This window comes from Aethina tumida, chromosome 6 (genome assembly GCF_024364675.1).
Source record: "Aethina tumida isolate Nest 87 chromosome 6, icAetTumi1.1, whole genome shotgun sequence".
In the NCBI taxonomy this organism is placed as follows: Eukaryota; Metazoa; Arthropoda; class Insecta; order Coleoptera; family Nitidulidae; genus Aethina; species Aethina tumida.
Genome location: NC_065440.1, coordinates 11,477,236 through 11,495,649, shown reverse-complemented (window position 1 = coordinate 11,495,649; position 18,414 = coordinate 11,477,236). Strand labels below are relative to the sequence as shown.

The 18,414-nt window shown below is 28.3% G+C and overlaps 2 protein-coding genes across 6 annotated transcripts in view; both read right to left on the bottom strand.

The window, feature by feature from the left end:
• Positions 1-5: 5 nt before the first annotated feature.
• The window catches only part of LOC109605697 (uncharacterized), a 31,399-nt gene continuing 12,990 nt past the window's right edge, over positions 6-18,414 (bottom strand). Inside the window, exons 8-16 of one of the 5 annotated variants that reach the window (XM_049968769.1) lie at positions 17,578-17,875; positions 16,017-16,167; positions 15,823-15,959; positions 15,384-15,515; positions 15,082-15,237; positions 12,761-13,423; positions 12,394-12,696; positions 12,138-12,335; positions 6-875 (exon numbers count right to left, since the gene is read on the bottom strand). In XM_049968769.1, coding sequence (XP_049824726.1) covers positions 586-875; positions 12,138-12,335; positions 12,394-12,696; positions 12,761-13,423; positions 15,082-15,237; positions 15,384-15,515; positions 15,823-15,959; positions 16,017-16,167; positions 17,578-17,875 — 2,328 coding nt within the window. In that variant the 3' untranslated portion in view covers positions 6-585. Of the gene's footprint in view, positions 876-3,976; positions 4,175-4,232; positions 4,470-7,883; positions 8,760-12,137; positions 12,336-12,393; positions 12,697-12,760; positions 13,424-15,081; positions 15,238-15,383; positions 15,516-15,822; positions 15,960-16,016; positions 16,168-17,577; positions 17,876-18,414 lie in introns of those variants that run through there. The other 4 variants (XM_049968768.1, XM_049968770.1, XM_049968767.1 and 1 more) reach the window with 4 other exon arrangements.
• On the bottom strand, positions 6,436-7,773 carry LOC109604070 (retinol dehydrogenase 12-like). Its single transcript, XM_049968772.1, has 4 exons — positions 7,619-7,773; positions 7,239-7,562; positions 6,860-7,191; positions 6,436-6,810 (listed from the first exon to the last, which is right to left on the bottom strand). The coding sequence occupies exons 1-4, from the start codon at positions 7,749-7,751 to the stop codon at positions 6,610-6,612; spliced, it is 990 nt and encodes a 329-aa protein (XP_049824729.1). The 5' UTR covers positions 7,752-7,773; the 3' UTR covers positions 6,436-6,609.

Genomic DNA, 18,414 nt, shown 5'->3' with positions numbered 1-18,414 from the left:
TTACAATTATGCAGTCATATTTATTGACATCACAGATTTGAATTGACAGAAATATACTAATAATATACAACCTTTTTTGTTTGTTTAGTATAGGTGCCAAGAAATGAACATAAAATTACATTTTCATGTAGAGAAACCAAGCAAAAATGCAGTTTTTTCAGTTTGAATAAAATTTTGAATGGAAATCTTACGCTAGTTATAGCATTAGTTTGTGCTAGAAGTGAGTCGCGTCCAATCCGAACCGCTTAGAACAAGTAAAAGGTTCGAAATGATCCGAAGTCTTAAAAATTTCTCTAATAGGAATGATCATAGTAAATATATACACAATATATATAAATATACAATTCTAAAGGGTAAGAAGTCAGCAATTTACACAAAACGGAACCGAATATTGCACTAGTCCAACATTATATACAAAATTGTGCCTATTTACAATTTAATACAACGCGGCCGCTTAGGCCAGACACCGCCGGAACAGTTCAACGAAATTAAAACAGTCTCAGTCAAAATGAACTAGTCCTAAATTAAAAAATAAAAATCGTCGTCTCATCAACAGTAATCGTGGAATGTAGAGATTCATCGCTGCTAGGACACGGTCATGCAGGAGATCAGCTGCTGACACAGCTTGTTGTAGACCAGATGATCGCCGGAGATGCGACGCATTTTCAAACCCTTCGACTCGCTAGGCTTCTCGACCACCTTAAGCTCGATCTGGATGCCGCCCTCGTACTCCAACGACAGTCTGTCGCATATCTCTTCGGAGGAGGAGCAGGTTTTCGGCGGCACCTGGTCGTTTATCGTGCGTCTGACCATGGCCAGGATGTCCGTCGAATGTAGTTTGGAACACACCTCGCTCAGTTCAAACTCGAACGAACCTAAAAATATTTAAATTAAATAATCGCATAACATCGGAAATTAACTTTTTTTTATTCTTAAAATTAGCCCTAAAAAACTATTGATGTAGAAAAGCAATATTTTGATGATAATGAAATCTAGGAATACAAACAAAAGATTAGGTATCAGTTTTAGAAATAATTAAATTAATATTTAAAAAATTCAAAAAAACTATAATTACGACATGTTAATAAGATTGTAAAAATTATGAAATAAACAATAATAATATTAAAAAAAGTAAAGAACTAAGAATATTTCAAGAAAATTATAATGAAAAATGAAAAAAATATAGAATATTAAGATTTTTAAAATTATATAAGCAACAATTTTAAAAATAATTAAATTATTATTTAAATAATTTAAAATACTATAAAAATGTTAATAAGATGGTAATAATTAATATAAATATTAAAAAATAACAAAAAAAATTAAGAATTATTAAATAAAGAATAATAATAACGAAAAAGTAAAAAATCAAAAAATTACCAGTAAATATTACTTAAATTAATTATAATTATATTTAGTTTTTAAACTTTTAAAAGACACACAACTGAAATTGAAAAAATGATTAGAAAATATAAAACAAAAATTAATTTAAACATTATAAATTAATATTTAAATCCTTTAAACTATGTAAAAAATGTTAATAAATTTGTATTAATTACAATATTAATATAAAAATAAAAAATATGTTAAATAAATAATAATAATATTGTAAAAGTAAAAAACAAAAATTTATCAGAAAGATTTCTTAAATTAATCATTCTTTTATTTAATTTTTTAAATTTTTAATTGGTATAAAATTGAAAATTTAAGATATAATGTTATTATAAAATGTAAAACAGGAAAAATTAATTTAAAAATAATAATAAAAAAATGTTAAGATTACAATAATTAATATAAATATTATAAAATTAAAATTATTAAACAAACAATCATTAAATAAATAATAATATTGTAAAAGTAAATAATTAAAAATTCATCACTAAATATTTTCAAAAAAATGTAATAAGAAAATATAAAATTGGAAAAATTAATTTACAAATTATAAAAAGGTAAAAATTTTAAAAAAATATATAAGCAATAAATTTAGAAATAATTAAATTAATATTTAACTATTTCAAAAATCTATATTTAAAAAAATGTTAATATAAATATTATAACATAATAAAAAGAAAAATATTTAAATAAAGTTACCACTAAATATTTTATAAATTTATAATTAATATATTTAATTTTAATAACATTTAATTAATAAAAAAGAAAATGTAAAACAGAAAAATTAATTTAAAAATTATAAATTAATATTTAAATAATTCAAAAAATGTTAATAAATTTGTATTAATTAATATAATAATAATAATAATATAAATAATATAACAATATTAAATAAATAATAATAAAAGTAAAAAACAAAAATTTTTTAAATTAATTATTATTTTATTCAATTTTTATAATTTTTAATTGATATAAAATTGAAAATTTAAGAAAAAATATTAATAAAAAATGTAAAACAGAAAAATATAAAATAAACAATTATAAAATTGGAAAAATAATTATTATATATATATATATATATATATATATATATATATATATATATATATATATATATAATTAAAAAATGTTAATAATAAAAAAAATTAAAAATCATTAAATAAATAATAATATTATAAAAGTAAAAAATCAACAATTTATCACTAAATATTTCACAAATTAATTATTATTTTATTTAATTTTTAATTGGCAGAAAATGAAATGTTCAAAAAAATATAATTAGAAAATATAAAATTGGAAAAAATAATTTAAACGTTATGAAATGGTAATATTTAAAAAGTATATATATGCAATAATTTTAGAAATATTTAAATATTTCAAAAAGCAATATTAAAAAAAACTGTTAATAAGACTAATATTTAATATAAATATTATAACATAATAAAATTAAATATAATTAAATAAACAATGAAAATATTGTAAATGTAAAAAATAGAAATTTACCACAAAATATTTTATAAATTAATAATTAATATTATTAATTAATTTAATAATATTTAATAATATTTAATTTAATAATATTTAATTGATAAAAAATTGAAATTTTCAAAATAAAAAATATATATAAAATTGAAAAAATTAATTTATTAAAAATTAAAATAATATAATTTAGAAAAATTAAATTAATATAATTAAATAAATGAAAAAATTATAAAAATTACCAAAATATTTTTAATAATTATATTTAATTTTTATAATTTTTAATCAGAAAATTGAAAATTTCAAAAAATACATATATAAGCAATAATTTTAAAAATAATTAAATTAGTATTTAAATAATTCAAATAATTATAATTAAAAATTGTTAATAAGACTGTAATAATCAATATAAATATTATAAATTAATAAAAAAATTAAAAATCAATAAATAAACAGTAATAATATAATAAAAGTAAAAAAATCAAAAATTTACCACTACATATTTCATAAATTATTAATTTATGAAATATTTAATAATTTAATTTTTGTAATTTTTAATTGACAAACAATCGAAAATTTCAAAAAAATGTAATTAGAACATATAAAATTGAAAAATATATAAAAAATATAAAATTTTAAAAAATATTTTAGTTATAATTTTAGAAACAGTTAAATTAATATTTAAATAATTCACAAAACTATGATTAAAAAATAATAATCAGATTGTAATAATTAATTTAAATATTATAAATTAATAAAAAATTTAAAAAATGTTAAATAAACAATATTAATATTAAGAGTAAAAAATAGAAAAACTACTAGTAAATATTTCATAAATTAATTATTATATTCAATTTTTACAAATTTTCAATTAAAAAAAATTGAAAATGTCAACAATGTATATTTAAAAAATGTAATTTTGAAAAAAAATATAAACTTTAATTAAAAAATGTAAAACTATGATTAATAATATAAAAATAACAATATAGACATTTCAAATTTGAGTATTTTTTTCAAAACTTCTGGAAATATCTAGAATATTAAAAAATTTGTGATTCAAAAAAATGTGAAATTTATGAAAATTTTTAGACTAATAACACTGTACCTGAATTCTTGTGTAGACCAGAATACGGCACGGCCTGCTGCTGATCGTCCACACTGAACTGCCCCGAGTCGTCGTCCAGATTCATCTTTACATTCTGGAAGATCTGAAACGCCCCGAAATCCACCGGCCGGCCCCTAATGTCGGAATCGCACGCCTGACTCGACTGGGTGTTGGAGCTGGAACTCGGACTTTGGTTACCTGCAACAAAACACAAAATTACACACCCTTGCACTTGCCCACTTTACTCATAACTCACTGTGTATGCTCAGGCTGTCGTTCGACAGCGAGTCGTCCGAGTAGATCGAACCCTTGTCCGAGTTGCGCCTCAGAAAAAACTCGGGTGGCCGCGTGTCTGCGACTGCGCAGCAGCTCTCCTGACTGGTCTTGCGGCCTATGCCGAACGAGGGTATGCGGGAGGACGCCTTGGCGTTCTCCAAGCTGTCCATCGAGTCCTCGGACGTGTCCGAACCGGCCACCAGCGTTACCTCACTGCCTGTTTTGATACGAACGAATTAATTACAATTACTTGTGTTTTAAGATGCTACACAAGTGGTTACCTAGAACGTCAGTGACGGAGATTTGCGGATGACCAACGCCCGGTTGTTCCTGCTTGGCGGTCGACTGTTGCACGTGTATCTCCTCCTGTATCATGTCCAACCCGAGACTCCCGGGGTTGCTAATCGGAGAATTGGTCAGACTCTTGTGGCCATGTATGTTAAGGATGTGGTGGATGTGCGGGGGCTGATGCAAATAGGGCGGCGGCACCGAGTTGTCCTCAGTGGACGACGCCCCCCTCAGTATATCCAACTGCAGGCCTTGCGACGACGTGCTCTGCGTTATGGAGCCACCGCCCATCGTGTTCAGGCTGCTGATGCCCTGCGTGATGGACGAGACGCTGCTGCCCGCCGACGGTTGGGCGTAGCCGCCGAACACCGGCGACGAGTTGGGGCTGAACAGGGCGCCCAGCAGTGGGGAGTTGGCCGCTGTGTACATGGCCAGGCCCGGCACCTGGCCGTAGAGGGCGGGCGACTGCGGTTGTTGCTGTTTGATCGGGCAGCCGTGCAGCGAGTTGGCGCCGTAGTTCGCGTAGCCCTCGGGCGGCAGACCGAGCGTGGGGTCGCGGCTGCCCAGCGGGTCGCACATCGGGCCGAAGTATTGGATGGGTGACGGACAATCGTTGCACGACAGGCGGTGATCGGACATTTGATGAATTGGAGAACCTGAAAAATATATATTTTTTTATATATTCTGTACCACATAAATCAATAAGATATATCCTCGGTTTTATTATAAGAATCGTAGTATATCTCTTCTAATTTATACGTAATAACCCATCAAGATGGACGCCAAGGTTTGATTAAGCAATATAATAACCTTTAAGTCATTTCTCTGTAAAAGTGACACCTTTTAATACATAATTATGAAAATTTTGGCACTAATAAGAAAAACAATAGTGAAGAGATTGACGAAAAGAGAATTTTTCTATCTCTTCTAGTTTTACCATAATTGCCCATCAAGATATACACCATAAGGTTTCATTCAAGCAATTTAATAATAACTTTTTAGTTATTCATCTCTAAAAATTACACTTGTTCATAAAAAAGCATACAAATTTAGATACTATTAGTAAAAACAATTCTGAAAAGATTGGTAAAAACTACATATCTTTATCTATTGTAACTTTTGTGTAATAGACCATCAAGTCACCTATCAAGGTTCGTATGAGATAAAATTACAGCTTTTTAGTCATTCTCTGAGAGTATAAATTATTTTAGTTAAATTTTAGAAATATTTGTTTAATTTTATAAATGGGACTGATTCTATCTAATTTGACTTAAAGGAAACTTAAGAATTATTTAAGTTATTTTATATCTTATATCTTAACCATGCAAGACACTTTTAATACAAATAAAATAAGAGAGTATAAATTATTTTAGTTAAATTTCAGAATTATTAGTTTAATTTTATAAATGGGACTGATTCTAATTTAATATAAAGGAAAATTAAGAATTATTTAAGTTATTTCTTCTCTTATGCCTTCTTTAACTATGCAAGATATTTTTAATACGTATAAAATAAGAGAGTATAAATTATTTTAATTAAATTTTAGAATTATTTGTTTAATTTTATAAATAGGACTGATTCTAATTTGAAATAAAGGAATCTTAAGAATTATTTAAGTTATTTCTTAGGTTGCAATCTAATAAAATCTAATAATAATATTACCTGACGCTCTTCGTCCGAAACCGCCTGGCATCCTTGCATGTGCCACCCATCTAGGGAGACATTTGGCTACGGTCTTCGGGTTGGTGCGGGGAGAGGAGTTTTTAGTCGGTGTGAATCCGACACTGCCTACGAATTCCATCACGATTGCGAATTATATAAGACTTTCCCCTCTTAGTTAAAAAAAGCAATAAAAGTATTTATTACCATCATAGGGGTGCATTGAGATAAATATACTAAAACAAACAACCTTTATTTATTTTTAATCTAGGTGAAAATAATGAACATAAAATCATATTTTTATGCACATAAACTAACAAAATATGCAAGTTTCGTCTGTTAAAATATAATTCTAAATGAAAATCTTGCGCTAGTTATGGGTAGTAATAATTCTGGTGAGATCCGTCCAACTAGATCAGTTTGGTATCATCCTGATTTAAGCCCGTCAATTCTAGACTCTTCTCCCAAACCATCTTACAAAACTCCGGATCCTTAGCCTTTCCGGGCAAGAAAGGAAACTGGGCGCAGTCCCAATAGTGGCCCCCAGTCTTACCTTCAACCTCTTTGCTGGACGCCAAATGAACAGTGGTCTGCGATCCTTCCCAAACGTTCTAAAACATTAAAATTAGCCACAAATCAAACAACAACATTTCGTTTCACCTTTCCGGTTATATAATTAGAAAGAGTTCCGAAGCAAAACATCGCCTCGTCGAGCCAAGTGTCACCGACCACACTCTTGCGAAAAATCCCCGTGCGTACCGTACCCGGATGCAACGAGTTGCAAGTAACCGAAGTACCGGACAGTCGACGTGCGAACTCGTTGGCGACAATCAAGGCGCACAACTTAGAGTTTCCGTATAAAAGATACAAGTCAAGCCACGATAGATCGCCGCAGTTTTTCGGATTCATCGACGCCTCAGTTAAGTTGTTAATAAACGCCAGAATGGAGCTGGTGAATATTATCTTACTCGGTGCGGACTTTTTCAGCAGATCTAGAACGTTTGCTCTGTGATAAAAGTTGTACAGTTAATTTATTTACCTGTTAAAAGATACGTGAGCAAAAACGGCGCGTAATGGTTGACTTGGAAGGTGAAATTTAAGCCGTCTTCGGTGGTTTTAATTCTGCTGTTACCGATGCCGGCGTTGTTGATTAAAATATGCACTTCTTTCTCCGTGCTTTTGATGTCTTCCACAAACTTACGCACGGATTTAAACGATGATAAGTCTAAATGTTTGCTTACAATGTTACTGTTGCCAGTTAGGTCGATTATGCGGTTCCTTGTTTGTTCCGAATCATCTTTGTCTGCGATTATCACTCGGCAACCTTTGGAGGCTAGTGATAAAGCTGTTTCGTAACCGATACCTAAGAATAAAATATTAATTATAATAATAATTAAATTAATTTAAATTAAATTTTACCGGCGTTTCCTCCAGTTATAATTGCAGTTTTGCCTCCCAAATACATAGAATATTTGCACAATTTACAAGTAAAACGATTTATTGAAAACAACGCCAAAAGTGCAATAAACATATAACACACAAGGTCGAACATCTTGTTAGATACTAAATTTAATATAAATATCGCAACAATTATATTGAGCAAGTAATGTAATAATACATAATTACTCCATGTTAAACGTTGTACATGTTTTAAGTTTTAAAACGCGGGGACAAAATAAACAAATACAATTATGCAGTCATATTTATTGACATCACAGATTTGAATTGACAGAAATATACTAATAATATACAACCTTTTTTGTTTGTTTAGTATAGGTGCCAAGAAATGAACATAAAATTACATTTTCATGTATAGAAACCAAGCAAAAATGCAGTTTTTTCAGTTTGAATAAAATTTTGAATGGAAATCTTACGCTAGTTATAGCATTAGTTTGTGCTAGAAGTGAGTCGCGTCCAATCCGAACCGCTTAGAACAAGTAAAAGGTTCGAAATGATCCGAAGTCTTAAAAATTTCTCTAATAGGAATGTTCATAGTAAATATATACACAATATATATAAAAATATACAATTCTAAAGGGTAAGAAGTCAGCAATTTACACAAAACGGAACCGAATATTGCACTAGTCCAACATTATATACAAAATTGTGCCTATTTACAATTTAATACAACGCGGTCGCTTAGGCCAGACACCGCCGGAACAGTTCAACGAAATTAAAACAGTCTCAGTCAAAATGAACTAGTCCTAAATTAAAAAATAAAAATCGTCGTCTCATCAACAGTAATCGTGGAATGTAGAGATTCATCGCTGCTAGGACACGGTCATGCAGGAGATCAGCTGCTGACACAGCTTGTTGTAGACCAGATGATCGCCAGAGATGCGACGCATTTTCAAACCCTTCGACTCGCTAGGCTTCTCGACCACCTTAAGCTCGATCTGGATGCCGCCCTCGTACTCCAGCGACAGTCTGTCGCATATCTCTTCGGAGGAGGAGCAGGTTTTCGGGGGCACCTGGTCGTTTATCGTGCGTCTGACCATGGCCAGGATGTCCGTCGAATGTAGTTTGGAACACACCTCGCTCAGTTCAAACTCGAACGAACCTAAAAATATTTAAATTAAATAATCGCATAACATCGAAAATTAACTTTTTTTATTCTTTAAATTAGTCCCAAAAAACTTCAGCTATTGATGTAGAAAAACAATATTTTTATGATAATGAAATCTAAGAATACAGACAAAAGATTAGGTATCAGTTTTAAAATAATTAAATTAAAATTTAAAAAATTCAAAAGACTATAATTAAAACATGTTAATAAGATTGTAAAAATTATGAAATAAACAATAATATTAAAAAAGTAAAAACTAAAAATTTATTTATTTAATAAAAATGTTAATAAGATGGTAGTAATTCATATAAATATTAAAAATAACAAAAATTTAAGAATTATATAATTAATTATATAAAGAATAATACTAATGAAAAAGTAAAAAATCAAAAATTTACCAGTAAATATTACTTAAATTAATTATAATTATATTTAGTTTTTAAACACACAATTGAAAATTTCAAAAAAAAAAAAAAAAAAGTGATTAGAAAATATAAAACAAAAATTAATTTAAACATTATAAATTAATATTTAAATACTTCAAAAAACTATGTAAAAAATGTTAATAAACTTGTATTAATTATAATACTAATATAAAATAAAAAATATGTTAAATAAATAATAATAATATTGTAAAAGTAAAAAACAAAAATTTATCAGAAAGATTTTTTAAATTAAACATTATTTTATTTAATTTTTTAAATTTTTAATTGGTATAAAATTGAAAATTTAAGAAATAATGTTATTATAAAATGTAAAATAGAAAAAATTAATTTAAAAATTATAAAATAATAAAAAAAAGTTAAGATTACAATAATTAATATAAATATTATAAAATTAAAATTATTAAACAAATAATTATAAAATTGTAAAAGTAAATAAAAAATACAATTTGCCAATAAATATTTTATAAATTAATTATTATTTAAGTTTTAATTGACAGAAAATTGATAATTTCAAAAAAATTTAATTAAAAAATGTATGTAAAATTAAAAAAGAAACTATACTTAAAAAAAAGTTAGTAATAATAAAAAAATTTAAAATTCATTAATAAATAATATTATTGTAAAAGTAAATAATTAAAAATTCATCACTAAATATTTTCAAAAAAATGTAATAAGAAAATATAAAATTGGAAAAATTAAGTTAAAAGTTATAAAAAGGTAAAAATTTAAAAAAAAATATATAAGCAATAAATTTAGAAATAATTAAATTAATATTTAACTATTTCAAAAATGTATATTTAAAAAAATGTTAATATAAATATTATAACATAATAAAAATAAAAATAATTAAATAAAGTTACCACTAAATATTTTATAAATTAATAATTAATATATTTAATTTTAATATTTATATTTTAAATTTTTATAATTTTTAATTGATATAAAATTTAAGAAAAAATATTATTAAAAAATGTAAAACAGAAAAAATTAATTTAAAAATTAAAATTATTAAATAAACAATTATAAAATTGTAAAAATAAATAATTGAAAATTTGGCAGTAAATATTTCATAAATTAATTATTATTATATTTAATTTTTATAATTTTTAATTGACAGAGAATTAATAATTTCAAAAAAAAAAAAAAAATAATTAAAAATGTATAACCAATAATTTTGGTAATAATATATATATATATATATATATATATATATATATATATATATATATATATATATATATATATATATATATAAAATATATATAATTAAAAAATGTTCATAATACAAACATTTTAAAAATCACTAAATAAATAATATTATAAAAGTAAAAAATCAACAAATTATCACCAAATATTTCACAAATTAATTATTTTATTTAATTTTTAATTGGCATATATATATATATATATATATATATATATATATATATATATATATATATATATATATATATAATATATATAATTAAAAAATGTTCATAATAAAAAAATTTTAAAAAGCACTAAATAAATAATATTATAAAAGTAAAAAATCAACAAATTATCACCAAATATTTCACAAATTAATTATTATTTTTAATTGGCAGAAAATTGAAAGGTTCAAAAAAATATAATTAGAAAATATAAAATTAGAAAAATTAATTTAAACGTTAAAATGGTAATATTTAATATATATATATATATTACAATATTTTCATTGTTTATTTAATTATATTTAATTTTATTATGTTATAATATTTATTAATTATTAGTCTTATTTACAGTTTTTTAAATATAGCTTTTTGAAATATTTAAATATTAATTTATATATTTCTAAAATTATTGCATATATATATATATATATATATATATATATATATATATATATATATATATATGCAATAATTTTAGAAATATATAAATTAATATTTAAATATTTCAAAAAGCTATATTTAAAAAACTGTAAATAAGACTAATAATTAATAAATATTATAACATAATAAAATTAAATATAATTAAATAAACAATGAAAATATTGTAAAAGTAAAAAATAGAAATTTACCACAAAATATTTTATAAATTAATAATTAATATATTTAATAATATTTAATTGATAAAAAATTGTAATTTTCAAAAAAAAAATGTAATTAGAAAATATAAAATTGAAAAAATTAATTTATCAAAAATTAAAATAGTATTTTAAAAATATATATAAGCAATAATTTTAGAAAAATTAAATTAATATAATTATTGTAAATCAATGAAAAAATTATCAAAATTACCAATTTTAATAAATTCCTATTATATTTAATTTTTATAATTTTTAATTGACAGAAAATTGAAAATTTCAAAAAAATGCAATGCAAATGAAAAAATTAATTTAAGTTATAAAATGGTAAAATTAAAAAAATACATATATTATAAGCAATAATTTTAAAAATAATTAAATTTGTATTTAAATAATTCAAATAATTATAATTAAAAATTGTTAATACAACTGTAATAATCAATATAAATATTATAAAGTAATAAAAAAATTAAAAATCAATAAATAAAGAGTAATAATATTATAAAAGTAAAAAAATCAAAAATTTACCACTACATATTTCATAAATTAATAATTTATGAAATATTTAATAATTTAATTTTTGTAATTTTTAATTAACAAACAATCGAAATTTTCAAAAAAATGTAATTAGAACATATAAAATTGAAAAATATATAAAAAGTAAAAAATAGAAAAATTACTAGTAAATATTTCATAATTTAATTATTATATTCAATTTTTACAAATTTTCAATTAAAAAAAATAAAAACTTACAACAACATGGACATTTCAAATTTGAGTAATTTTTTCAGATTTTCTGGAAATATCTAGAATATTAAAAAATTTGTGTTTCAAAAAAATGTGAAATTTATGAAAATTTGTAAACTAGTAACACTGTACCTGAATTCTTGTGTAGACCAGAATACGGCACGGCCTGTTGCTGATCGTCCACACTGAACTGCCCCGAGTCGTCGTCCAGATTCATCTTTACATTCTGGAAGATCTGAAACGCCCCGAAATCCACCGGCCGGCCCCTAATGTCGGAATCGCACGCCTGACTCGACTGGGTGTTGGAGCTGGAACTCGGACTTTGGTTACCTGCAACAAAACACAAAATTACACACCCTTGCACTTGCCCACTTTACCCATAACCCACTGTGTATGCTCAGGCTGTCGTTCGACAGCGAGTCGTCCGAGTAGATCGAACCCTTGTCCGAGTTGCGCCTCAGAAAAAACTCGTCGCTGGGCGGGACTTCGGTGTCGGGTGGCCGCGTGTCTGCGACTGCGCAGCAGCTCTCCTGACTGGTCTTGCGGCCTATGCCGCGCGTTATCGACGGCTGGTTCTCGCACGGCTCCGAAATGATGAACGAGGGTATGCGGGAGGACGCCTTGGCGTTCTCCAAGCTGTCCATCGAGTCCTCGGACGTGTCCGAACCGGCCACCAGCGTTACCTCACTGCCTGTTTTGATGTGAACGAATTAATTACAATTACTTGTATTTTAAGATGCTACCCAAGTGGTTACCTAGAACGTCAGTGACGGAGATTTGTGGATGACCAACGCCGGGTTGTTCCTGCTTGGCGGTCGACTGTTGCACGTGTATCTCCTCCTGTATCATGTCCAACCCGGGACTCCCGGGGTTGCTAATCGGAGAATTGGTCAGACTCCTGTGGCCGTGTATGTTAAGGATGTGGTGGATGTGCGGGGGCTGATGCAAATAGGGCGGCGGCACCGAGTTGTCCTCCGTGGACGACGCCCCCCTCAGTATATCCAACTGCAGGCCTTGCGACGACGTGCCCTGCGTTATGGAGCCGCCGCCCGTCGTGTTCAGGCCGCTAATGCCCTGCGTGATGGAGGAGACGCTGCTGCCCGCCGACGGTTGGGCGTAGCCGCCGAACACCGGCGACGAGTTGGGGCTGAGCAGGGCGCCCAGCAGTGGGGAGTTGGCCGCTGAGTACATGGCCAGGCCCGGCACCTGGCCGTAGAGGGCGGGCGACTGCGGTTGTTGCTGTTTGATCGGGGAGCCGTGCAGCGAGCTGGCGCCGTAGTTCGCGTAGCCCTCGGGCGGCAGACCGAGCGTGGGGTCGCGGCTGCCCAGCGGGTCGCACATAGGGCCGAAGTATTGGATGGGTGATGGGCAATCGTTGCCCGACAGGCGGTGATCGGACATTTGATGGATTGGAGAACCTGAAAAATATGTATATTTTTTTATATATTCTGTACCACATAAATCAATAAGATATATCCTCAGTTTTATTATAAGAATCGTAGTATATCCCTTCTAATTTATCCGTAATAACCCATCAAGATGTACGCCAAGGATTGATTAAGCAATATAATAACCTCCTCTGTAAAAGTGACACCTTTTAATACATAATTATTAAAATTTTGACACGAATAAGGAAAACAATTGGGAAGAGATTGGTAAAAAAAGAATTTTTCTATGTCTTCTTGTTTTAACATAACAACTCATCAAGATGTACACCAAAGTTTGATTATGCAATTTAAAAATAACTTTTTAGTTATTCATCTCTAAAAATTACACTTGTTCATAAAAAAGCATACAAATTTAGATACTAATAGTAAAAACAATTCTGAAAAGATTGGTGATAACTACATATTTCTATCTCTTCTGACTTTTGTGTAATAGACCATCAAGTCGCCCACCGTCGTTTGAGGTATAATTACAACCTTTTAGTCAGTTCTCTCTAAAAATTACGCCTATTAATAAATAATTATGAAAATTTTGACACTAATAAGGAAAATAATAGTGAAGAGATTGGAGAAAATAGAATTTTTCTATCTCTTCTAGTTTTACCATAATAGCCCATCAAGATGTATACCAAGGTTCGATTAAGCAATTTAATAATAACTTTAGTTATTTATCTGTAAAAATTACACCTGTTCATAAAAAAGTATAAAAATTTGTATACTAATAGTAAAAACAACTCTGAAATGATTGGTAAAAAATGCATTTTTTAATCTCTTTTAACTTTTGTGTAACAGACCATCAAGTCGCCTACCAAGGTTCGTTTTAGATAAAATTACAGCTTTTTAGTCAGTTCTCTGTAAAAATTACACCTTTTAATAAATATTTATGAAAATTTTGGCACTAATAAGGAAAACAATAAGGAAGAGATTGGCGAAAATAGAATTTTTCTATTTCTTCTAGTTTTACCATAATAGCTCATCAAGATGTACACCAAGGTTTGATTAAGCAATTTCATAATAACATTTTAGTTATTCATCTGTAAAAATTACACCTGTTCATAAAAGAGTATACAAATTTAGTTACTAATAGTAAAAACAATTCTGAAAAGCTTGATAAAAACTGCATATTTCTATCTCTTCTAACTTTTGTTGTAATAGACCATTAAGTCGCCTACCAAGGTTCGTTCGAGATATAATTATAACTTTTTAGTCATTCCACTGTAAAAATTACAGCTTTTAATAAATAATTGTGAAAATTTTGATACTAATAAGAAAAACAATAGTGAAGAGATTGGTGAAAATAGAATTTTTCTATCTCTTTTAGTTTTACCATAATTGGCCTTGAAGATGTACACCAAGGTTTGATTAAACAATTTAATAACAATTTTTTAGATATTTATCTGTAAAAATTACAAAAGTTCATAAAAAGTAAAAAAACATCCATACTAATAGGAGAAACAATACTGAATAGATTGGTCCGTTCTAACTTTTCCAAAAAGGATCATCAAGATGTACACCGAGGTTTGTTTCAAACATAATTATAATTCAACGACTTATTTTCTGTAAAAATTAAAACAGTTCTTACAAAAATGTACGAAAATACTGAGTGGTACCAGAGAAAATAACAAAAGTACCTGGTATGGATCTAGGAGGGCTGTTTCTAGTCTGTAGGCCGCGCTGCAACCGTTGACACTCCTGCTGGGGCGTCGACGGACTCAAAGTCCTGGCGCCCGAGGCGGAACCTTCGCTGCCCCGCCTAACGGGACTGAACCTCTCCTTCTGTTCGCGCCCTAAACACACACACAACAACATTAAAAACCACCCCAGTCACACCAAAATTGAAAAAAAGAAAAAAATTGTAGCCAGCCAAATGTGTTAGCACTACACTTAAAAGAAGACACTTAAAAAGCGTGCAAAAACTCCTCCAACTACTTACCTTGCAGCTCCTGTACGGTGGGCAGGTGCGGCTTGGCGGCGTGTCTCGAGTGCTTGCGCTGCGGCAGCATGGGCGGCATGTAGTTGCGGCGCATGCGCGCCTCCACCTCTCGCAACACCTCCGGCGGTATTACTATCGTATTCGAGAACGTGTGCATGCGGCAACAACGCGAAAAACGAAAAAAAAAAAAGAAAAACGACGAAAATAAAAAAAAAACGAAGCAACAATCTACATGTATAAAATGCGGGTGTTAATAACAATACTTTTGTTTTTTTGGGGGGTGGGAAGGGCATATATGTACACGATGCGATTCAAATGGGATGCTATTTTTTTTTTTTGGCTTGTTTTTTCTCTACTGAACATTGTCTGAAGCTAAAAATTCAAACTGATGAGGAACACTTAAACGTGACTTTTACCTGGTGCGACTGCGAAAACTTACCGGGTGGTCGTTCAATGACTGTCAACAGTCCGGTTCTTCTGGTGCGACCTCCCGAGGTCGTTGGTGACTGTAGGTTGTGCACGTCTTCGGGATTTGCCATCGTGTGACGTTTCGTGTTGCCCCGTCCTTGCATGTACCTAAAATTATTATGATATTAGTTCAAGAATTCTAATGACATGTTGTGGGTGGCTTACCTTGCTACTTCTTCGAGGGCATGCTGGTTGTGTTCCAAGGGTTGGGTGGCACTACTCAGACTTGGATTACCACTAGAACTGGTTGACATTATTGACAGTTGTTCGTGGGAACCGGGTGCCCCCCAGGCCATATGTAAATTAGCTCCACCATCTACAAAATTAATAATAATAAATATCAATAATATTTAACCAAGCAAAAAAAGAGAGTACAACATTGTTTATATCAATTTTTAAAATAATTGCTTTATTTTTGTTAATAGGACTGATTCCAATTTGAAATAAAGGAAATTTAAAGATTATTTAAGTTATTATAACTTATATTATAGTATCTTTAACCATGCAAGACCCTTTTAATACAAATAAAATAAGAGAGTATAAATTATTTTAGTTAAATTTTAGAATTATTTGGTTAATTTTTTAAATGGGACTGATTCTAATATGAAGTAGAGGAAACTTAAGAATTATTTAAGTTATTTCTTATCTTATACCTTCTTTAATCATCCAAGATCCTTTTAATACAAATAAAATAAGGGAGTATAAATTATTTTAGTTGAATTTTAGAATTATTTGTTTAATTTATAAATGGGACTGATTCTAATTTGAAATAAAGGAAACTTAAGAATTATTTAAGTTATTTCTTATCTTATACCTTCTTTAACCATACAAGACCCTTTTAATACAAATAAAATAAGAGAGTGTAAATTATTTTAGTTAAATCTTAGAATTATTTGGTTAATTTTTTAAATGGGACTGATTCTAATATGAAGTAGAGGAAACTTAAGAATTATTTAAGTTATTTCTTATCTTATACCTTCTTTAATCATCCAAGATCCTTTTAATACAAATAAAATAAGGGAGTATAAATTATTTTAGTTGAATTTTAGAATTATTTGTTTAATTTATAAATGGGACTGATTCTAATTTGAAATAAAGGAAACTTAAGAATTATTTAAGTTATTTCTTATCTTATACCTTCTTTAACCACGTAAGACACTTTTAATTCAAATAAATAAGGGAGGATAAAAAATGTTTGATAAATTTTAGACTTATTTGTTTAATTTTATAAATGGGACTGATTCTAATTTGAAATAAAGGAAACTGAAGATTTATTTAAGTTATTTATTATCTTATACCTTCTTTAACTATGCAAGATCCTTTTAATACAAATAAAATAAGAGAGTATAAATTATTTTAGTTAAATTTTTGAATTATTTATTTAATTTTATAAATGGGTCTAATTCTAATTTGAAATAAAGGAAATTTAAGAATTATTTAAGTTATTTCTTATCTTATACCTTCTTTAACTAAGCAAGACCCTTTTAATACAAATAAAATAAGAGAGTATACATTATTTTAGTTAAATTTTAGAATTATATGTTTAATTTATAAATGGGGCTGATTCTAATTTGAAATAAAGGAAAGGAAAGAGAGTATAAATTATTTTAGTTAAATTTTAGTATTATTTGTTTACACAAAAGGTTATTTATTTATTTAGTTCGAATAAAATATTGTTCATTTTCAGTACATTAGGTTGTAATCTAATAAAAACTAATAATAATACCTGACGCTCTCCGTCCGAAACCGCCTGCGGCACTCAAGACTGTTGGCGGCTTCAATAATTGAGGATCCTTGCCACCATAGTAAGGAGTCTGTGGAGCAGGCAAATGCAATGCTTCTTGTACCATGTAGTGTGACTCGAGCACTTGTTCGTGCGCAGGATCACCTGGTCCTACTGTGTGTCTGCGCACGGTCAGATACTTATCACCCGAACTGTAACTGCCGTAGCCCGTGGAAGTGGACGTCGATGGCACCGTTAACGACACCGTTTCTTCACTAGCGTCTGTGTCCATGTCGCCGAACTGTACAATAATAAAATTTTTATTATTTACTCATATAATGATTAAATGGTGGGTGAGGATTCATGAACTAATGTCCTCTTGGTGATTTAATGTCTTCCATACTTTATATGTAATACATTATACTATTTATTATATTAGTTAAAACAAGGTAACAAGGAAGAATTAAATAAATTATATAAAATATATTTTATATTATTCTTATAAGTAAAAGTTCATAACAAGATGAATTATTAGAATTATTTATTTTTTGAGACTGAGAAAAATTTGTAAAGAACAAATATTAATAATTAGTAAATTTAATTTGTATCTTATTTATTTTCTAACTACGGAAGATATCTTTAAAATGAGCAATATGAAAGCTCATAATACTGAATTTGTTGAATTTTTAGAATGGTTAGTTTATCTATTAAAGAAACTAATTAGAATTTGTAATAAGAAAATTTAGGACTTACATAAATTAATTTTTGACTTATAACTTTCTTCATTAACCATGATAGATCTCTTCATAAGAAGCAAAATAAAAACTCATAATATAGTTT

What these genes read in the sequence shown, in the direction of transcription:
- LOC109604070 (XM_049968772.1), bottom strand. Translation starts at nt 7,751, where the DNA reads ATGTTCGACCTTGTGTGTTATATGTTTATTGCACTTTTGGCGTTGTTT. An exon ending in GCTCACGTATCTTTTAACAG is followed by an intron (nt 7,192 to 7,238) that starts GTAAATAAATTA and finishes CAAACGTTCTAG; the next exon opens with ATCTGCTGAAAAAGTCCGCA. An exon ending in CTAATTATATAACCGGAAAG is followed by an intron (nt 6,811 to 6,859) that starts GTGAAACGAAAT and finishes TTAATGTTTTAG; the next exon opens with AACGTTTGGGAAGGATCGCA.